The sequence below is a fragment of the Spermophilus citellus genome (assembly GCF_964194105.1).
Source record: "Spermophilus citellus genome assembly, chromosome: 3".
In the NCBI taxonomy this organism is placed as follows: domain Eukaryota; kingdom Metazoa; phylum Chordata; class Mammalia; order Rodentia; family Sciuridae; genus Spermophilus; species Spermophilus citellus.
The window spans coordinates 1,360,544-1,382,155 of record NC_138184.1 but is presented as its reverse complement, the minus strand read 5'-3'; the positions used below and the strand labels follow the sequence as shown (position 1 = coordinate 1,382,155).

Sequence of the window (21,612 nt, the reverse complement as noted above, 5' to 3'; positions counted from 1 at the left end):
TCACTCTGGGGTCTTCTGATGTTCCCAGTGTTCCTCACTCACAAAGCCAGCCAGCCATCCCACACACCTACACAACCCAGGTGCACGCTCACACATGCACACACTACAGCCAGCATTCCTATGTTGGGGTCCTGGACACGCAGGGGGCAGATTTAAGCTCTTCTGGAACTGACACTGGAGGGGGGGCAGGGGCCCATCCGTTCCTGTCCACACACAAAAGCCCAGTCATGTGAAAGCAAAGCCTGACCCTTACACACAGAGAAGTCCCTGACCTGGACCCAGGGGTGGGAGGGGACAGCCAGGCAAGGGGGATGTGGGGAGGAGGAGGGGTTGAGGTCTCTCCTGGGCAGGCGACCTAGCAGCCCTACACAGACAGACACACAGACACACAGACGCACACACAGACTCACAAACGCACACAGGCGCTCTCTCTCGCACACACACCCACACACACAGAGCAGGCAAGGAAGTCAGGGGCTCCTCGCTGACCATCTTTGGCCAACAGTTGTGGAACATCAACACTGGGGATGGCTGGGACAGAGTGGAGAGCCCCCTGCAGGTTCCTCCAAATGCCCCTGTGGCTTTAGCTGGGGTCTGGAGGGCAAGTGAACAGAGGCTGCCCAGCAGGGAAGGGGCCCATCCAACTTCAGGTCAATGGGCTCCAGCATCTCTGAGCTCTGGGCCTAGTTAGGACCAGCAGAGAGAGGTGGTGGAGGCTTCTGGAGGGACAAGACGGGGTCGGAGAGGAGGGACTACTAGGATCACAGCTGGCGAAGCGCCTCAGTGCCTAAGGCAGGGACCTCAAGAGGGGCAAGGGGCAAGGCCGGGGGTGGATTCTACTGGTCTGGTTGGGTTTTACCTCCGGACCCGGCCTCCTGCACCCCAGCAGCTCCTTCCCACTCCTCCCCGATATGCTGTTTCACAGACCCCAGTCCCCACACCTTCTTCTCTGCCAACAACCGGAGGTGCCTGCTTCCTGGCTGGAAGTGGCCCAGCTGGGGTAATCCTGGTGGGACTGTGCAAGGGGGTCAGCTTCGGAGCATCAAGGAACTGGCAAGAGAAAGTCATATCAGGTTGCACAGCAGGGGCATTGCTAAGGTTAGGGGTGTTGCCTTGCACGGGGCCAGACAGAAGGATCCGGTCACTGCCAGAGTTTCGCCGGACCCCAAGCTTCAAGCAGCTTAAGGCAGGTCCACGCAAGCTGACGCCACCAGGAAGCCTGCCTGGGTTCCGCGATAGCAGCCCCTCCCCCCGACCCTCAGCGCCATACGCGGACTGCGCAAGCGCGCGCGCGAGAACCGGCGCGGGGCCGCCCGCTCCTAGAGCGCGCAGCCGCACTGCTCCACGCTCCACCTCACTGCACTGGGGGGCGTGTCCTGAGTGGGGGCGGGGCCAGGCCGGGCAGGGCCTATAAAAGCGCCGGCGGCGGCGGCGCGCCCGGCTCCTCTCGGCGGCGGTGGCCCAGGCGGAGGGGTCCGCGGTGGCGGCGGTGGCGACGCTGTTCCCCGCGCGGTCCGCGGAGCGGGGTCCGGGTTGTTCGACGTCGGGCGTCCGTGGCACTGCGGCCCCGGCCCGAGCCCGACCCCGGTGAGCGCGGCCCGGAGGACCTCAACCCGGGCGCGAGGAACGGGCCCCACGGAGTCCCGGCCGCCTCCAGCCGGCCGCGCTCCCTGCGGGCCGGCCGCCACCGCTTACCGACCTCCCTTTGTCTGCTCCGCCCGCAGGGTCCCCTCCCTGGCCGCCCCCCGCCCACGGGCCGCCCCCCGGGCCCTGTGTCCCCTCCCCCGCTGGCGGGGCCCGGACGGAAGATGGTGCAGAAGAAAACAGCCGAACTTCAGGGCTTCCACCGTTCGTTCAAGGTGAGGGCCGGGTCGGTTTGGGGGCGCTGCCTCTTGGACCACTGGAGTAGCCGGTGGGGTCAGAGCTCAACCCCGGAAGCTTGTGCGGGGTCCTCTGCCTGTGCTTGGGGTTACCGCCAAAAGGGTGTGCGCTGGACTGGGTGGTCAGCAGGCCCAGGCCCTGTTCCTTGCTGCGATTTGCGGGGTCTCCTCCAGGAACCCCAGGAATGGCTTAGAGTCTCCTGCCTAGTGGTTCTGTGGCCCCTGCAAGTCCTAACCAGGTGTGTGCTGGGCGGGTGGTCAGCAGTCCACAGCCCAGTGCTCTAGGTTGAGTGTAGTCCCTCCTAGAATCCCTGGCGGGGCTGGTGCCCACTGCAAGCCTCAGCTGGTTGTGCGTCGGTCGGAGGGGGTCAGCAGGCCAGAGTCTCATCTCCACCTTTGTTTGGCTGTTGGGAATCTTCCTCCAGAAATTCCTGGCCAGGTCCTTGCCTCTGGCTGCCACCTCCAGATGGCCTGTGAAATGGAGGAGTGGATTGGACACCCCTCCCAGACACCCCAGACCCAAGCACTATTTCCTGTCGGAGTGGGAAGTTTCAGCAGAGGCCCAGTGGTGGCTGCGGCTGCTGAGTCCTGGTCTCAGATGAGCGAATCTGGGGGCGGTGAGGAGGGCAGGTGCTGGGCAGGGGCCCCTGTGGGGCCTGGCCCAGGGGACGCAGTGATGTCAGCTTGCCCGCCCCACCCCGCAGGCCTGGTTATGTAATGGCTTCCTTGGGCTTCCTTGGGCAGGGACCTGTTGCCCGGTAGAGAAGGCAGAACATGTGTGTGGTGTGGGTAGGAAGGCACCCACACCAGTGTGGGAGGAGCATTCAGAGCCTAGTGAAGAATTCCCAGTCCAGCCAGTGTCCCTGGCCAGCTGCCCCACCCCTGCCCCACATTGCCTGTCATCCTTGTTTCCCTCTAGGGCAGCCATGGTCATGGCCTGTTGGGAGTGTCCGGGACTGGTCAGTAGAGGGATGGATCTGAGGTGTCACCTACAGTGGTCTTTCCCCTCATGGGGCAGGGTGTGAGTCAAAATGGGGTCAGCGCAAGGGGCCAGTGAGGCAGCTGTAGCAAACCTGAGCTTTCTGGATGGTTCCGGATGCCTCCTGCCAAGGCCTGCTGACTGGAGGCCCGTAGCCAGACCCACACTGCCAGGACTGTCAGACAGCCCTGCTAGGAATTAGGACTGTAGTAGCCCCCAGCGTGGCGACTCCTGTTTGACAGTCCTGATTGTGACTAGGGGGGCCCTCCGTTGGAGGATCTCCTTCCACAACCCCACCTTACCTCTCCTGTAACCCTTGCCATTCAGCAGGGAGGCACATGGGCCAGGCCTCTTCAGGTGATGTTACTTTTTTTGGGGGGGGATGTTGGGGTTGAACTGACGGCCTTGGTGTGCTAGTTGAGCACTGAGCCCCATCCCCAGCCCTGTTTTCTTCATTTTAAGTGCAGATGTGGAGGGTCCAAGATCATGCCAGGGTCCCCAGCACAGGGTGTCTGTATCACTGTCCTGGCCCCAGCAGACCTGTCCCTCACCAGTGTGGCTCTGGCCACCTCATCTGTCTCAGCCTTTCTGAGTTGGAGGCTGTGGCTAGCACATGGGGACCATGATCAGAGAAGGCCAGAGGCCTACACTGGGTCCTGCAACCTTTTGAGTCCTTTCACCCTTAGGAGGTTCTAAGAGCTGGGGGCAGCTGCCCCTCCTGTCCTACCATGACAGCGGTCAGGAGCAGGCGCCATGACTCCTTTGACCTGGAGACTCAGGTCCACCCTTCCTTCTAGTTGCCCCCTTGTGTGGTGGCTGCCCTGAGCCCCGGGTGCCTCTGTGCAGGAGCCTTATAAGAACGCTGCGTGCTAGATGAGTGTGCCTGCCTCCCTGCCGGGCTGGCGGGGTGCCCCCTCTCTTGCGGCCTATCAGCTCTCTGCCAGGGCAGGATGGGTGGGGAGGCGGGGAGGGCCAGTGCTTGCTTTTCATTCCCACCCACTGCCTCTCTGTGCCAGGCGGCTTCCTGGCCTCTGGTTGCCTTTTCTGCTGCAGGGTCCTTAGTCTCCTGGAGTGATTTCTCTACCAGATGACCCTCCTGTCAGAGCCCTGCCTAGTGGTCTCAAGGCCCAGAAAGGGGCAGTCACTTGGCCCAGGTTTCCTTGCACCTACGTCAGCATTATTCGGCACACATGTCAAGGCCCATGCTGCCTGCTGCCTGTTCTCAAGGTGGTGGGGACTAAATGAGAGCTAGTTTACAAGGGAACCTGGTAGATCCTCAAACTCCCCAGCTTGCAAGGCCTGCCTCTCATGCAGGGGACTTAAGTCTAGAACTGGACCATCCATTCTGTGGAGACATTTGTTCCAGTAGTCTTCTGCTTGGGGACCAAGAAGAGGCTTCTGTGACATCCACCTTCCCTGATCAGGGACTTAGACTCTCTCTCCTGTCCTTGTTCTGTCTCTTACCCAAGCACTTGGCTGAATTTGAATCCTGGCCTCCACTGGCTCCTCCCCAAAGGGGTGGGCTTCTTAGCTGATACCAAGGCTGAGGGGGCTCCCTCCAGGGGTGTCAGGCTGACCTAGACAGTGGAGACTGTGGACTAGCCAAGGCCTGGCAACTCCTGCCCATGTCCCTATAAGCTTCTGGAGCCAGAGCAGTTCAGCTGGACTCTGGCCACCCACAGGTGTGGTGCTTTGTTTCCCAAGGTGGGTTGATGGTACTCAGAAGATAGTTTTGGATGCACAGAGCAGTTGTGGGAGGGTGTTCCAGGCAGCACAGCGCACGAGCACAGGTGTGGAGTGTGAGATCTGTGTAATGGCAGAAGGGCCAGAAATGGCCTTAACCCATGTAGGGCTCATGTCCTCGGATGCAACCTGGGGATCATGGGAGAACAAGCCGGAAGTCCGGCCTGACGGCTCCTGCCTTACCACTGCCTAGCTGCTTTTGATCCTCACAGCCCTGTCCCCAAGGTCAGCCCCGAGGTCATGTGTCTGGGGAGGTTGTCCACATTTTGGGGATGAGCAGACTGAGGCACAGGACATGGCTTGGGTCCGTCTATGACTCAGTCCTGGGCTGGGGATAGAAGGCCCGGTTCCTCATGGTCAGACAAAAACAAGGCTTCTCCCATGTGAATGTGGACCTTGGGTCTGGATCCTTCTCTGAGGTGGGGTCCGAGGCACTGTGGAGTACTGAGCACCAACCTGGCCTCCACCAACTCCATGCCAGGAGCTCCTCCAGTAGCCACAGCCATGAGTGTCCCTAGATATCACTCAGTGTCTCCTGGGGAGGCTCCCTGAGTTAGGTGATCATATGGACTCCTGAGAAACTGCACCCCATGGTCAGATGCATTGCTGAGGCCCTAGGATGCTGCACACAAGTCAGTCCGGGAGGCTGGGGTCCCCGGCCCATCCGGTGTGCACTCACTTCTAGTGTGAGTAGGGATGTGGTAGATTTTTTCTGTGCTGGGCACCCAAAGTCTCTTACCTTGACACTGTTGACATTTGGGTCAGTAGTTCCATGTACTGGGGGCTATGGTCACCCAGGCCTGAGTGCTTTCTTCTCTCCTGTCCTCTACAGGGGCAGAATCCTTTCGAGCTGGCCTTCTCCCTAGACCCAGCCCACCACGCGGACTCGGACTTCAGCCCGCAGTGTGAGGCCCGCCCTGGTAAGGGCCAAGAGGGCGGGCGTGGCACTGAGTTACCCCTGTGCAAGGGTGAGGGCTGCCCTGTGGGAAGGTGGGTTAGGCAGGGAGCACCCTTCTGAGCCCTTGGCCTTCCCCGTTACAGACATGCCCACAAGCCAGCCCATCGACATCCCAGATGCCAAGAAGAGAGGCAAGAAGAAAAAGCGATGCCGTGCCACCGACAGCTTCTCAGGCAGGTTTGAAGGTGAGTGAGGCAGCCAGCGCAGGGTGCTGGGGAGCTGGCACCAGCCACCGTCCTCACCCCTCCCCGCCGCTCCCCAGACGTCTACCAGCTGCAAGAGGACGTGCTCGGGGAAGGGGCCCACGCCCGCGTGCAGACCTGTGTCAACCTCATCACCAACCAGGAGTATGCAGTCAAGGTGAGATTCTCCCCACTGCTCCCAGGGCTGCCAGCACTACTGGCCAGGGCCTGGCTGCTGTTCTAGCTCTAGCCAACAGCCTGGGGAAAACCCGTGTCTAAACGTGGCCCGGGGCCCTGCAATGCAGGCTGCCCCTGGGAATCTAGCTCAGCCCTCATATCTCGCTGGGAAGTGACAGTGAGGGCTGGCCCCTGCCTACCCTCACCCAGGTACCAAGAGCCTAAGAGTTGCTGCCATGAGCTGGAGGCTTTGGCAGAGGCCATGCTGGCCTGCTGCAGGCCTTGCACCCAGCCTTCAGCACCCCAGGCACCACAAGCACTTAGTGGATGGGTTATAAGGACCGAAAGGCAAGGGTGCAGTGTCTGGGGCCCAGCATGGGGGCTCTGCACTTGGGGAAACCCGGTGCAGGTCCACGAGAGCTTCCTGTGTTCCCCTCTCCCCCAATTCCTCTGGGTATGTCCAAGAGGTCTGGAAGCAGAGTCCAGATGAGGCCCTGGCATGGCCTTGGAACCTGGCAAGGCTGACTGGTCAGACCCTGTGTTCTGAGAAGCCTTCAGGCTTTCCTCGTGATTCTACATCCGGCTCCTGGGCTGGGCGGGGTCACAACAGGGCTGCCGGCCCAGGGAGGAGGGCCAGGTGCTCCCTGGCAAGTAGGCTAGAAGCCTGTAAACCCTAGTGGACATCCAGGCCTTGCCAGTGGCTTCTGCATCTGAGGCTCAGGAGGAGCCTGAGGAGGAAGAAGAGGAGAATTGGTCATCCCATTTGAATAGGGAGGTAGGAACCTTGTCTAGGAGAAGTTAAAGGAGGCTGTTGGCATGGTGCGAGGGACAAAGAAATGGTCCCTCCCCTGGGAGCTCTCGGGCTGGGAAATCAGACCTGCATGGCAGCGTCCTTCTGAGCAGCCTCCTCCCAGAACTCTGCAGGGCAGACTTCCTCTTCTTGTTGGACAGGGTAGGTAGCCCAGGTCACCCTGTGTGGCCTTTTGGTGGCTCCTGACTGCCTCCCCAGTGCCTTGCCATGACCCAGAGGGTTTGGGGAGCCCAGGGGGCTTCCTGGTGATAGTGTCAAGGCTGTTTTGAAATCTGCAGTGGCAGGAGGAGGTGTCCTGGGCACAGGAAGCAGGAAATATTGGGACTCAGGCTGGGTGGGGCAGAGTAGCCAGATTGCCCTCAGGATAGTTTGGGGAATGTCCCACTCTGTGGGCACAGTGCAAGGGATCCCTGCCAGGAGTGACTGCACTGTCCTCCGTAAAGTGGGAGTTCTAGCTCGCTTCCCCAGGGGACAGGATGAGGTTCAATGTAGTCCAGAACCTGGGGAGTACCCTACCCTCTGGACTTGGCACTCAGCACTGGATTGAGTAACAGTGATGTCTCTTGAGACCTCTTGCTGGGACAGGTGTGTTTGTCACTAGACATGTGGGACAGTACACTAGCTGTTGGTGCCCTTCAGTTTCTCCCCCAGCCAGCGGCTGTAGTGGGAGACAGCTCTGGGCATGTGAGGTCACCCAGCGTCCACTCACCCGGTGAGAGGAGCTTGGGTGTCTAACCTGGGGAGAGAGTCCCAGCAGGAACTGGGGATCGCTGCCAAGCACCTCTGACCCCACTTCTCTGACAGCAGATATGGCTAGGTACCTGCAGAGGCAGAACCCTCCAGCCCTTTAAGCTAATAGGAGGAGAGGGCGTAGGCTACAGACTGTGGGCTGACTTCCCAGGGCTCTGGGGTCCTGGGAGGCTGGACCAACTAGTGACTAGGAGGCTGACCAGGGCTGGCCTGAAAGACACAGGCTTCTGGAGCTCGTGGGGCCATCTGCCCAGTCTGGCACAAAGCCAGGGAGGCAGGACTTGCGCAGCCGCATGGCAAATGGGACTGGCTGGGCTGGCAGCCAGGTGCCAGAGGCCTCCCTAGTTCCATGGGTCATGTGGGAACCAGCCGTCTGGGAGCAGAGAACTGTGGCTGGCCAACTTGTCCCAGCGCCCCCCTCAGGTATCCTGTAGGCCCAAGCTCCTGATGTGCGTCAGGCCCGCAGACTCAGGCAGAGAGCTGCCCCCACTTGTCTTTCCTTCCCCTGGTGCTGCTGGCTGAGGTGGCACCGTACCTCCTGCCTGTGCTGACATCGCAGTCCTGACTTCTAGCAAGTTCTGGGTCGTGTAGGAGAGCTCTCGTTTCCAGAGGGTAGGGGTCTGATCTCTGATGGTGGAATTTCAGACAGCATTCAGGGCAGGTTTCTGCTGGGGGCTTGTCTGTCCTGCTCACCCAGGTGGTATGTGTCTCCCCACCTGTTTCAGATCATCGAGAAGCAGCCAGGCCACATTCGCAGTAGGGTGTTCCGGGAGGTGGAGATGCTCTACCAGTGCCAGGGACACAGGTAAAGTGACCTGCCCTCACCACAGTGCCAGTCCCTGAGTCATCTTTCCATGGATGAATGGGCCCAAGCGCCAAATCACCGCAAGCAGGATGCTGACCAGGCACTGCTGGGCAGTGTGGGTGGGTCCAGTGGCAGGCTGCAGACAGGTCCTGGTGGGTATGGGAGGGCTGTCCCTCCTAGGCTAGACACTGGGTGCTCAGGGGCCTCAGGAAGCCTCAGCTCCTCCTCTGCCCCCACCCCAGGAATGTTCTGGAGCTGATCGAGTTCTTTGAGGAGGAGGATCGTTTCTACCTGGTGTTTGAGAAGATGCGAGGTGGTAGGTAGGGGCTCCTGGTTGGGGAGTGTTGGGAGACATTTCCAGCTGCATCCTTAGTGATGGGGGCTCCGGGACACCAGGAGGAGCCTCTCAGGTGGAAGTGGGCGCTAGACATTAGCGCAGGGACCTGGAAGTGACCATGTCCTCCCTCGGCATGGCCTTGCCCCAGGTTCCATCCTGAGTCACATCCATAAGCGGCGACACTTTAATGAGCTGGAGGCCAGTGTGGTGGTGCAGGATGTGGCCAGCGCCTTGGACTTCCTGCACAACAAAGGTGGGTGGTGGGGCTGACTGTGCGCCTGCAGACTGCAGGTCTGGGGTTTCTACCTGCCTGGAACTCCCGGGGAGATGCCTCCACCCCTAACCCCCTGCTCCACTTCCCTCAGGCATCGCCCACAGGGACCTAAAGCCCGAGAATATCCTCTGTGAGCACCCCAACCAGGTGAGGCAAGCCCCCACCCGGGTCCTGTGGGGTCACCCCTGGGAGTGTCCTTCTCTGCTTGCCAGGGCTGGACCCCTCCCACAGCCCTCTGGTGATCCTCCAGGTCTCTCCTGTAAAGATCTGCGATTTCGACCTGGGCAGTGGCATCAAACTCAACGGGGACTGCTCCCCCATCTCCACCCCAGAGCTGCTTACCCCGGTGAGAGTTAAGGGCGCCCCACGGGCGTGCAGGGAAGGGCTTGGTGCGCAAGCTTGTGTAACCTCGAGGTGTCTGGGCCGGCTCCACAGCTCCTGTCCGGCTACCTTCCCTGGAGCCGGCTTCCACTTAGCAACAACTGCTGATTGGCTGCGGGGGGGGGGGGGGGGGGGTGGGGTGCCAGGGGCAGGGCGGGGCGGGGCGGATTCCCTTCACCTGATGAAGCAGGGCAGTGCTATTCCAGTTCTGGGCACTTGCTGATTGGGCGGAGTGAGCTCCAGCCACAGCTGCGGGTTGGCAGGCTGTGGATGGGGCGGGGCCTCGGGTGGGCGGAGGTGGGGCTAGTCGGGTTCTGGGCACCTGCTGATGGGGCGGGGCAGGCTCCAGCAGCAGCTTCTGATTGGCTGGGTTTTATGGGGGGGTGGGTCTGTTGACCACACCCTCTTGGCCTGGCAGTGCGGCTCTGCAGAGTACATGGCCCCAGAGGTGGTGGAGGCCTTCAGTGAGGAGGCCAGCATCTATGACAAGCGCTGCGACCTGTGGAGCCTGGGTGTCATCCTCTACATCCTGCTTAGCGGTTACCCGCCATTCGTGGGCCACTGTGGCAGTGACTGTGGCTGGGACCGTGGGGAGGCCTGCCCTGCCTGTCAGGTATCCCCCTATTCTGGATGCCCCGTGTATGTCTCCTTCCTTCCTAGGGGCTACCCTGGTGCCCCAGGCATCTGTCCCTGATTGGGCCTGCCGGGTAGTGTCAGGCGTCCTGGGTTCCCTAGCCCATGGGAGGAGACAGACACACTGGTCAGAGCTGAGGATTTGAGAATTGGTGCGAGGTCTGTGGTTGGGCCTTTTGTCCATGGTGTGAGGGTCATTATTCATGACCTTATGTCCCCAGGGCCAGGCTCCCTGAACTGCCTTTTGTAAATCAAGCTTCACCCTAGACAGTGTTCAGGTTCCCTCCAGGCATCTGTCCCTCACTTTACTTTGGCCCCAGAGCTCCCAGTGAGTCACTGGAATTAGGGCCTTGGCCCTCTCCAGTCCTCCACCCTGCATGCCAGGTAGCTGGTCCAGCACCCTCGCCTGTAGTGGGTTCTGGGGACCCTGGTAGGGCTGCCAGTCTCTGGCATCCAGATTTGCCCACTGGGGTGACAGGTGTCCTTGTGGGCTGCCACTGATCATCATACCCCTCCCGTAGAACATGCTGTTTGAGAGCATCCAGGAGGGCAAGTATGAATTCCCAGACAAGGACTGGGCCCACATCTCCTTTGCCGCCAAAGACCTCATCTCCAAGCTGCTTGTCCGTGATGCCAAGCAGAGGCTGAGCGCTGCCCAAGTCCTGCAGCACCCCTGGGTGCAAGGGGTGAGCCCCAGGGCCTGGGAGGGGACACCCAGCTCCCTGAACTGCACCTTCCTCCAATGGATAAGGGGGAGTCTCACAACAAGTATCTGATACCCAGAGGGTTCAGCATGGCCACCCTGAGCTGCAGGGGTGGGTCTGTGTCTCCTGGGCTACACTGCAGTCCTAGGCCACGGGGTTTAGCTGAAATCCCACTGCCTCCCTGGCAGCCCTGCAAGGGGCTCACAGGAGCAGCTGCTCAGAGATTCCTGGCCTGGTGGGCCCTAGGCTCAAGAGCCACAGGGAGCCACAGTGCACCAAGCAGGGATCAGCCAAGGGACAGGTGGGCAGCAGCCCCAGGAGAGAGCCCAGCCCAGCCAAGGTAGACTCTCCACTTGCCATTTACAGTCCAGGGCCCATCCCTTTGCCCACTCTAGGATGGGCCTTCAATCTGGGAAGGGCCAGGCACTTCTCTAGGTCAGAGGTCATCAGAGCTGAGCAATACCCCAAGAGAGTAAGACCACCAGAGTGCCAGAAACTGGGGTCCCTTGGAATTCCATAATCAAGGGGCACCTCCAAACCCCTTCCAGGAGCATCCAGAAACCTGTGAGCTGAGAAGGCTGTGGGGGGCTAGGGGTGGGTTTGGGCTGGAGACTCTGTCAGGAGGGGTGTTTATTTGGAGCCCCTGGCCCTCCTGCCCCACACTGGTGGATCTCTGCTTCATCCCCACCCCCACCCTGGCTCAGAGCTGCAAGTTCCTTGGAGCATGGGAGGGGGAGGGGTGTCTGATGCACTGGGCATCCAGCTGTGTTCCTGGTCTCTCAGGAAGTGTCCAGGTGATGGAGCATGGACCTGGAGCTTCCCTTGACAGGACCCCCATTAGCCCTTGGGGACCTTGGGATGGGTCTTGTTTGGTCCCATCTGCTTTCCAGCCCTGAGTTTGCTGTCTTATTGCAGTGTGCCCCAGAGAACACCCTGCCCACGCCCATGGTCCTGCAGAGGTGAGGCCACCAGTGGGTTGGGGACTTGGGGGGTTAAATATTCAGTTAAAAACAGAAGAGTTTCTTTGAGCCGGGAATGGACACCTAAGCACTTGAATGCCCCTGTACCAGTTAACTTCACATAGGTCCTACTTGGGATCCTGCACTCAGAGGGGCCCAAAGGTGTGGGGCGGGGGTTGACACAGCTCCCCGGGTCACTGGAGGAAACAGGGAAGGATGTGTGTTTGTAGATGGCTCCTACCCTGTCCCACAGGAACAGCTGTGCCAAAGACCTCACGTCCTTCGCAGCCGAGGCCATCGCCATGAACCGGCAGCTGGCTCAGCGAGAGGAGGATGAGGCTGAAGAAGAGGCCGCGGGGCAGGGCCCGCCTGTTGTCATCAGACCTACCTCACGCTGCCTGCAGCTGTCCCCGCCCTCTGAGTCCAAGCTGGCCCAGCGACGGCAGAGAGCCAGCCTGTCCACCGCCCCCGTGGTCCTTGTGGGGGACCACGTGTGACCCCCCAGTCCCTTCTCTGTACATAGGTCACCCCCTTGCCATCAGACCTAAAAGGCTTTGGCGCTGTGGCCAGTCAGGGCCCAGGGGCTGCCCTCCCTCTGCTCTGGCCGTGTCCGGGCTCGCCCAGCTGGGGGTGTTTTATAGAAGGTTTTTGCTGTTGGTTTTTTTTCCTTCTTCCCCTCGTTCCCCTCCCATTTTTTGTTTTTCTGTTTTGTTTTTGTTTGTTTTTTTCTTCCTTTTGACGGTGTTAAAAGCAAAGCAAGTGCCCCGGGGAGGAGAGCGGAGGGCGTGTGGCTGGGCGAGTCCCTCCTGCACCTGCCCGTGATGCTCACCGGTACTGTGAAGGTCTCTGTGCCCCACCAGGCACCTGTGCCCCCGGCTGCCTCCCTCATCGCCCGCTTCCAGCCAGTCTGCCATCTCTGAGTGCTGGGGGGATGCACAGGGCCCCGCCCATCCCTCCCCACCCTCAGTATTTTCAGGGACAGCCCTCCTCCCAGTGACGAGCAGAAGCCCCTTCACTGCTTACCCCCGGGGCACCCTGGCAGCCTGGGTGGGGGCTAGGGCCTCACTTGTGGAAGGAGGGCTGGGGTTCCAGTAAGGGGGCAGCACTAGATCCCCAGCCCCCGGCCCCTGGCCCGAGCTTGCCTGCCCACCCACCCTGTCCTTCCCAAGCTGAGTGGATCCCTGCCAGCTGGACTTGGTCTCTGACCTTGACCTTAAACTGCAGCTGGCACGGGGACATACCCACTGCTCCCTCCCACTCCCCCGGGACTGAAGCTGGAGCCTGGTCAACAATCTGCCCCCAGCTGGTTCCACCAAGGTGGGTGAGGGGCAGGACAGGTGCCCATCAGCCAATGTGGGGTCCCAAGGTGTCTCCTAACCCCCAGGGCACCTGAGTGCCCCTTCTCAGGGCTCAGTCTGACTATGCCCATGTCCTGCCCCACATTGGCCCTGAGTCTGGCCTTTAGAAGCTCTGTCACACACCCCCATCTCCAGAGCTGGGGCCAGACCCAGGGGAACCCCCAATCCCTCCCATCCCCCACCTCCAAGGGCAGCGACTTGTATGTGCCCACCTTCAGGAAAACGGCCACAGCTTGGCCTCCCTTGGGGCAACCAGGAATGGCCGGGGAGGGGCCGCTGGGTGCCCCCCCAGCTCTGACCCACTGCGCCTGGCCAGCCGGCTGTGGACCTGGGGTCCGCCACTGGGTCCTTGGCCGTGAACTTCTATGCAATACCAGTTCCCATTTTCTATGTGCAGTGCAGCCCTGCTGGTCAGGGGGGCAGCAGCGGGGGTGCTGGGCCACTGCCTGGCCAGTCCAGGCCTGCTCAGGTGTCTTGGGGCAGGGACTGGGCAAGCCCCCTGGCCTCCGAATCCGTGGTCAGGATCGTTTGTCACATTTAGTTAGTTTTTTAAACCATCATTTGACTTGCTTCCCCGTTGAAGAATACTTGAATGTCGGAGGGGCCTCGCCGTAGGGGGCTCAGACACTGCCCAGCCCCTTACCGGCGTCACAGTCTGGTGGCCTGCGGGGGGCGACGTCCTGCCCCATCCTCTGCCCTTCTGTATCTGTGGACCCACCTTTCCAAAGAGCCGGGAGGGGTGGGGAGCCGCCTGGCCCCGCCCCATCCTCGCTGGTGGCGGCGCTGTCTGCCCTGGGGACTCTGCCTGGCCGCCTCGCTTGGAAGGCCAGTATCAGCTGTCGAACCTCCCCAGAGACGGGCCTGTCACTTCCTCTCCCCCATTGCCTCCACGCCGCCACCGGAGGACTGGTTAGAGCCGCTACTGTGAATGAGCGACGGTCGGGAGCGACCCCTGACCCGCTCCCAGCGCCGGGAAGGGGGCTGGCCGCTGACCATGTCCAGAGGCTCAAGACGCGGAAGAACTCGAAACTGAGAAAGTGGGGCGAAGACATCCAAGCACTTTAACTCCATTGTACCAGGTGAACGATTGAGCTCGAAAGTTTTCCTTTACACCAACTGTCAATGCCAGAATTTTGTATTCTGTTTTGTAAGGATTTAATAAAAACCGTAAAAAATGGCCCCTGCCTGCACCCGGCGCTCTGCCCCTGGCCGCGCAGGAGAGTGGAACCTGGAGCGGCAGGTAGGCCGCGTCCTCTCCACCAGGACGGTGTGTCAAAGCCTCCCCCGGAAGGAGAGACTGGGCACCCCAAAGCTGACCTGAGTCGCCCACGCGGTGACGGTGGCCTCCCCCCGTGCCTTGGGGTTCTTTGTAACATGGCAGCTGAAGCCCTTGCAGGTGACCTGCCTCAGAGCCTCTGAGCACCCTCAGGTGTAGGAGGGGACAGCACATGGTGTCCTCCTCGCACAGGTGGACCATGGCAGCTACCCCTGTACGTGATCTAACAGCATCAGGGATTCAAACCCTCCCAGTGTGGCCAGTGCCCTCCTCTGAAGTCCAGCCCCTTAGCTGTAATCAAATTCTTGCTGTACGCAGCCTCTGTACCGGGATCAGGGGCAGAGGAGGTGAGGTGGACTGACCAGGACTGGCTGCAGGTCTTAGGGGGATGCAGAAGTCAGGGAGGGCTTCCTGGAGGAGGGAGCACAGGGCAGACAGTGAAGCCCAGGGGTAGAGTCCAGCTCCACCCAGACCACTGCGTGCCTTGCTTGCGGACCCATGCAGTAAGGCGTCTGAGAATAGCCAGGAGTGGTCACGTGTGGGCCCCACCAGGCCAGTTAGTGACGTCATCACCGAAGGACCTGGGGGCGTGGCGGGGTAGGGAGGTGTGGCTTATCTGGTAGGCGTGGTGATGTGTCAGGAAGGGGCCCGAGCCAGTGGGGTGCTGGCTTGGGGTCCTGCGCTCCCAGCAGCAGGGGTGCGAGAGGCGTGAAAAGAGGAAGAAACTGGCGCCTGCAGACCCGCAGGGGGAGAGCAGTGGCGGTGTGCCCAGGCGTTGGGGAGGCTGAGCCCCGAGGGCAGTGGGGAGCCCCTGCAGGTTTTCATTTTCTTAATGTTTGTGGTGCTGGGGACTGAACCAGAGCCGCCCTACCCCCGAGCTGCGCCCCATCCTTTCTGTCGTCTTGAGACCGGCTCTCGGGTTCTCGCTGAATTTCCCAGACTGTTCTCTTGCCTCAGCCTCCTGAGCCGCTGGGATGAACCAGGCACCACGCGCCCAGCTAGGCTTCATTTTTTAAATAAAATTGAAAGAAAAAATACAGGGCTGGACACGGTGGCGCACACCTTTAATCCCTGCAGCTCAAAGTTCAAAGCCAGCCTCAGCAACTTAATGACTTAGTGCTTAGCCCGAAGCATCTCAGTGAGAGCCTGGGGTGTTGCTCAGCGGTTGAGTGCTGCTGGGTCAATCCCCAGTGTCAAAAAAAAGAAAGTTTTAGGTTTGCAGAAAATTTGTGAGGATCACAGAGTTTCTGTGAATGCAGCATCCAGTTTCCCTGATCCGGCCTTGACTCTGGCATGGCCCAGTCTTCCAGAGCACTCAGGGAGCACGACGGGATTTGGGCAGGAAGAGACGCAGCAGGCCCGCACCCTTTACCTGGCTGAGATGTAGGCAAGTGCTGGCTGCATCCCGGCACCTGGAGGTGGGGACTGGCCAGGGACACTGGGGTGGCCCTGGTCACCCATCCTGGAAGCGGCTCCAGCTTCTTCCAGTTCCAGATTTTCCTGCCACTGCTCAGGAGAACCAGTCATGGAAGAGGGCGGGCTGGGCTGGCTGAGAAGAAACCACAAAAATAAAATCTAGAGCAAGTTCGCTGGACAAGCTGTTCCTGGCAGACGGCAGGGGGCAGGGAGCGGTCAGCGGCATGGCCAGGCAGGGCGGGCAGGACGTGGTGCCACCTGGAAGGGCAGGGACTTGGCATGTGGCACTGCCATGCCCCCTGCACACACAGGCACAGAAGCACATCTGTGCATGTCAGGCCCAGGCCTGGCAAGAGTCAGGGCAGCCGGCCAGGGAGCCCCGGGGCTCTGGGGTTGGCCCGGGGAGAGCTGAGCGGCCTCCTGGCTTGCTCAGTGTCTGTGAGCGAATGCGTGTGCATGATCCTCACCGAGGGCAAAGGACCGGGCAGCAGGGGCCAGGCCCAGCTCCATGGCAGAGGGCATCTGGGTTCAAGCCCAGTACTGAAGGGGGTAAATCCAGGGCCCGGGAAGCCCCCGGAGCACCCCACAGGCAGTAAGAGCTCCCTGATGGGCTGAGGGACCGCTGTGGTTCCAGGACTGTGGACTATGGTGTCCCGCCTGGAGAGAGTGGGGACCCAGCATTCTGTGGGGCCCAGGACACCCACCGCAGAGAAGGGCCCAGCCCCGTGTCCACTGTGTGGAGACCCTGTTTAGGGCAGGTGGACTCACAAGAGGAAGGGAAGCAGGAGAAGCCACCAAAGTCCCCTGCAAGGCACCTGCAGCTCCACCCCTCAGAGGAGGCTGGAAGGGCCAAGGTCACACCTCCAGGTGACCCTGCTGGGGCCAGGAAGCCACAGGAGGTGTTTGTACTCCTCAGTGACACACTGCCCCCACGGGGACACCAGGAGTGCCCAAGTCCAGGTGAAGTAGGTGCCAGCCTTGGGGGCCATGGGAACCTGAAGGGGGAAACCCCCTGGGGCCACAGCAGCCAAGCTGTGGCCAGGACTGTTTTCTGACCTAGAGAAGGAATTTTCCCAGGATGTGGCAACAGCCCCAACAGGTGCTCCGAGTGGATGTGCTGCAGAGCCAGGAACAGAGGTGGGGAGAGTCTGCCTTAAAAACCCTCCACTGGGCACAGTGGCCACGCCTGTCATCCCAGAGACGCAGGAGGCTGGGGCAGGAGCATCCCAAGTTCAAGGCCAGCCTTGGCACTTGAGTGAGATCGCGTCTCAAAAAATAAAAAATAAAAAGGGCCGGGGGTGGGCTGTAGCCCAGCGGTAGCCCAGCGGTAGCGCCCCTGGGTTCAACCTCCATCGTGAAAAAATTAATTAAAGGGAAAGTCCTGTTGTGGGGTCCCGACTCGGGGGTCCCTGGGGTGGCACCAGTCTCTGTTCTGGGATGCCCCTGTCTGACACTTGCTATCAGGGTGTCATCACCCACAATACACAGGGCCAGGAAGGGCGACCTAGGGACATTTGGGAGTAGCCGTGTGACCTCTGAAGCCAGGCCCTAGCACACACTGTGGCTTCCGCCTTCCTCTGGGACCAGGTGCTCTGGGGAGAGCCAGCCAGGTGCTGAGGAGCCTGGAGCAGCCCCGTGGAGATGACCCTGTGCCCAGGGTTGGGTCAGTGTGCCCTTCTCCCACGACCAGGCCTCCCTCAGAGACACCCCACCTTCAGGGGCACTGGGGTAGCTAATTGGGCCACCTCTCCATGTCTCCTACCTGGGAAACTAGATTCAAAGGCCGAGAGGGTCGAGACTATGTTTTTGGCTTGACTGTTCTCCCCGTTTTGTTTTGGGGTGCTGGGACGGAAGCCACGCTCGGCAATGAGTCGGCAATGAGCTGAGCTACACTCAAGTCCCCAGCTGTTGCTGTTGTTTCTTTTAAACTGGGGACTGAACCCAGGTTCTACCACTAAGCTACACCCCAGCCCTTTTTCCTTTTTATTTTAAATTGCCCAGGCTGGCCTCTATTTTGCGACTCTCCTGCCTCAGCCTCCGGAGTCGCGCCTTGAATATCCAAGCGGGAAGGGAGCCCCCAGGAAAGGTGAGGCGGGAGAGCTTCTGCTCTGCACCAGAGGCCCCCACAGAGGAACCCCGCGCTGCCTCCCCGGGAGGTTAGGCCTCTGTGGGGCAAGGAGGCTTCCTGGGCTCAAATGCTTTCAGCTTAAAGTAACCCTCAGGTGAAGTGCCATCCTTTGGGCACGTCCCCGGCCCCACATCTCTTGTGGCCTCCCGCTGAGTTTTTGCTGACCCTCTGTTTTTTTTTTTTTTTTTTTTTTTATCTCCTCAATGCCAGGCATTTTGGTTGTGAATGCTATTCCTCTGTGACAGTCCAGTGTCCTTGAGCTGGAGGCCAGGGAAGGACCGAAGGGAGACAAATGACGCCCGACCCTGGGGGAGTGCCGTTCTGTGCTGTGGCGACTCCGCAACCAAATTCCCGGGAGCGGCTTTGCACGTGCGCCCTCTAGAGGCCACTGCCCACCGGCCGGTCCAGGTTGTCCCAGGATCCGGTGAGACGCTCAAAATGACCCTTTAAAAATTAATGTCGCCAGTGGTGCAGCGTGGGTTCCATTCCCAGCACCGAGGGAGAAAAGTAAAAGAAAATCTGCTGCAGGCCAGGTGCAGTGGCCATGCCCATCACCCCAGCGAGGGAGGAGGATCTCAAGTTGAAGGCCAACCCCGGCAACTTATGGGCCCTGTCTCAATAAAAAAAGGGCTGGGGTGCGGCTCAGAGGTGGGTGCTTGCCAGGCGTGCCTGGGCCCCGGGCTCCATCCCAGCGCGGCGAGGGCCCCAGGAGCCGGTGCTGCCTTGCTGGTAGCCCCGCAGTGTTCCCCTGGCCAGAGCTCGCTGAGGCTGGCCCTGAAACTCCTGGGCTCCGGGACCCTCGGGCCTCAGCTCCTGGGCAGCTGTGACCACAGGAGTGTGCCCTGTGCCCACCTTGTTTTGTCCTTTGTGAACGTGGTGAACCAGCCTCACGTGTTGATCCCTCCACAGCAGCCTCGCTGACCGCCCTGGGCACGTGTCCAGGTGCAGCAGGGTCACACTCCACCGCTCCCAGACCGCTTCCTCTGAAAAGCCAAGGAATCTGCGCTCTGCCACTGGGATCTCTCCTAGCTCGGAGCTTGCAGGACTCACTTCAGCCACACTGAGCAGGACCCTCTGGGCAGTGGTCAGTGAAATACGCGACTGGTTAGGGAAAGGGCAGTGACTTTCCCCTCAGCAGGTTCTGTGGAATCCCAACTCAGGGCTCCTGGAGAGCCACCCCAGGCCTGCGCGCCTGCTTCCTTCCTGCCATTCTTTCTTTCGGTGCAGGGATGGAACCCAGGGCCAACTGAGCCATATCCCCAGCCCTGAAAAATGCTTTTTAGTGTAGTTGGACACACACCTTTATTTCATTTATTATTTCTATGTGGTGCTGAGGATCGAACTCAGTGCCTCACCCGTGCTAGCAAGGGCTCTACCACTGAGCCACAACCCCAGGCCCCCAGCCCTTTATTTTGAGAGCCTCGCTAAGGTTACAAGGCTGGCCTCCAACTTGAGATCCTCCTGCTGCCTCAGCCTCCTGGGCTGCTGGGATGACAGGCGTGGACTCTGTGCCCAGCGTCTTTCCTCTTTCTTTTCTTTTTTGGTATGGGGGACTGATTGAGCCCCGGGTGCTTAACCACTGAGCCACCTCCCCAGCCCTTTTTATTTTCTATTTTAAGACAAGGGCTCACTGAGTCGCTTAGGGCCTTGCTAAGTTGCTGAGGCTGGCTTTGAACTTGAGATCCCCCTGCCTCAGCCTCCTGAGCTGCTGCGTGGCCGCCGCATCAGCCTTTTTTTTTTTTTAATTTCTTAAATAATCACTGTACACATAAATCAGAAAGACAAGCGATTCTTTTAAAAGATGGACAAGAAGGCTGGAAGAAAGGAACATTCAGTGAGCCCAGAAATGAGGTTAAAGTTACTGCAAAATATCTTTTAACAACACAAAACTCCTCCCAGCAGACAACAGGAAGAAGGACCGCCATCCCGCTGAGAAAGGCTTTTTTGAAGCCAGCTGTAATATAGCTGTGGGATGGACTTTTTTCTTTGAAAGTAAAATTTCAGGGGCTGGGGATGCACGCTCACCTGGCATGCATGTGGCCTGGGTTCGAGCCTCAGCACCACGTACAAAGATGTTGTGTCCGCCGAAAACTAAAAAATAAATATTAAGATTCTCTCTCTCTCTCTCTCTCTCCCCCCCCCTTTAAAAAAAAAAATTTCAGACAAGAATTTGCACAGATCTTCAGTGAACACGGCTGAGTTTCCAAGCAGACACAAGTGTGTCTCAGAAAGGTCCCTCAGGACACAGAACTCGCGGTCTCCCTGTGGTGGACAGAGTAACACCCCCGAGATGTCCAACTCCGAGCTCAGGGCCTACATAGCGGAAGGGACTTTGCACAACAGATTGATTTAGGAATTCAGATGGAGAGTCATTCTGGGTCATTGGGGCCTTGTGTCACCACAGGGTCCTCATGAGAGGAGGCAGGAGGGTCAGAGTCTGAGAGCCTGAAAGACATTGTGCTGCTGGCTCTGGGGCTGGAGGAGGGGGCTGGACCCAATGGCTGCAGGGCCTCGGGAGCTGGAGGAGGCCTCCCTGTGGCAACAGGAGGAACCAAGATTTAGCCCAGGGAGGCCCATGTTGGACCTCTGGCCTCCACACTATGCAAGGGCAGCTGTGAGTTGCTTTAAGCCACTGTCTTTGTGACAGTGTGTTACAGCAGCCACATGAAACTCATACACACTCCCTGTCCCTTCCCAGTCAGCTCCTGGCTCCCAGCCCCAGCAGAGCCTCATCTTTCTCTGGTGCATCCTGTGCCATTAGGCCACAGAAACACTGTCAGGCGGCTGCTTGTATAAATGTAAGCCACACAGCACTGGCCTTCCCCGGCATTGCTGGGACAAAGATCACTAACGGAAGGCACTGGAAGGTGGCCACAGCAGCAGTCACGTGCGTGTGGCCACAAGTGATGGAAAAGCTAGCCGGTCTGCTTGACCAGGACATTTATTAGCTCTCAGAACAAAGGCCCAGAGCTAGAGCAGCCTGCAGGCATGGAAGGCAAGGGGCCCCCACCTCACGCCACCCCAGGACTGCCCTCATCCTCCTCTGGGAAGCCCAGTTCCTGGTCTGCTTGGAGGTGAAGGACTGGAGAGGCCTGCACAGGAGCATGGTGGACCTAAGGGTGGAATGTGGGCTGGCGGCTCCCTGTGTGTCATGGTCAGTTCCCTTCTCCATGTGAGTGTGCAGGACAAGACCCTGAGGGTGGGGTCTCCCACTACTCATAAGGTGCCAAATGGTCAGGGGGCACTGACAGGTAGGGACAGGAGGTGGTCACCTCACGCCCCTCCCTCCCTCTCTCTCCCTCCCGCCCCTCCCTCTCTCTCTCTCCCTCCCGCCCCTCCCTCTCTCTCTCTCCCTCCCGCCCCTCCCTCTCTCTCTCCCTCCCGCCCCTCCCTCTCTCTCCCTCCCGCCCCTCCCTCTCTCTCTCTCCCTCACGCCCCTCCCTCTCTCTCTCTCCCTCACGCCCCTCCCTCTCTCTCTCTCCCTCACGCCCCTCCCTCTCTCTCCCTCACGCCCCTCCCTCCCTCTCCCTCACGCCCCTCCCTCTCTCTCCCTCACGCCCCTCCCTCTCCCTCCCGCCCCTCCCTCCCTCTCTCTCCCTCACGCCCCTCCCTCCCTCTCCCTCACGCCCCTCCCTCTCTCTCCCTCACGCCCCTCCCTCTCCCTCCCGCCCCTCCCTCCCTCCCTCTCCCTCCCGCCCCTCCCTCCCTCTCTCTCCCTCACGCCCCTCCCTCCCTCTCCCTCACGCCCCTCCCTCCCTCTCCCTCCCTCCCGCCCCTCCCTCTCTCTCCCTCCCTCACGCCCCTCCCTCCCTCTCTCTCCCTCACGCCCCTCCCTCTCTCTCTCCCTCACGCCCCTCCCTC

The 21,612-nt window shown here is 60.1% G+C and overlaps 1 protein-coding gene across 3 annotated transcripts; it reads left to right on the top strand.

Annotated features, from left to right (window-relative positions):
- Window positions 1-1,402: 1,402 nt before the first annotated feature.
- Window positions 1,403-14,108, top strand: MKNK2 (MAPK interacting serine/threonine kinase 2). 3 transcript variants are annotated; one of them, XM_081284632.1, is made up of 14 exons: window positions 1,404-1,587; window positions 1,725-1,859; window positions 5,435-5,522; window positions 5,644-5,745; window positions 5,823-5,920; window positions 8,206-8,285; window positions 8,528-8,601; window positions 8,771-8,875; window positions 8,988-9,043; window positions 9,147-9,242; window positions 9,696-9,890; window positions 10,432-10,596; window positions 11,530-11,573; window positions 11,827-14,108. In XM_081284632.1, exons 2-14 carry the CDS (start codon window positions 1,809-1,811, stop codon window positions 12,068-12,070), a joined length of 1,398 nt encoding a protein of 465 aa, XP_081140758.1. In that variant the 5' UTR covers window positions 1,404-1,587; window positions 1,725-1,808; the 3' UTR covers window positions 12,071-14,108. The 3 variants fall into 3 exon arrangements, with proteins under 3 accessions (XP_081140759.1, XP_081140758.1, XP_081140760.1); XM_081284633.1 differs by lacking the exon at window positions 8,771-8,875 and having other exon boundaries at window positions 1,403-1,587; XM_081284634.1 differs by lacking the exon at window positions 11,530-11,573 and having other exon boundaries at window positions 11,827-12,049.
- Window positions 14,109-21,612: the final 7,504 nt, after the last annotated feature.

Coding starts and splice junctions, on each gene's coding strand:
- MKNK2 (XM_081284632.1), top strand. CDS start 1,809: ATGGTGCAGAAGAAAACAGCCGAACTTCAGGGCTTCCACCGTTCGTTC. Junction 5,523..5,643: donor GCAGTGTGAGGCCCGCCCTG/GTAAGGGCCAAG, acceptor TCCCCGTTACAG/ACATGCCCACAAGCCAGCCC. Junction 9,891..10,431: donor AGGCCTGCCCTGCCTGTCAG/GTATCCCCCTAT, acceptor CCCCTCCCGTAG/AACATGCTGTTTGAGAGCAT.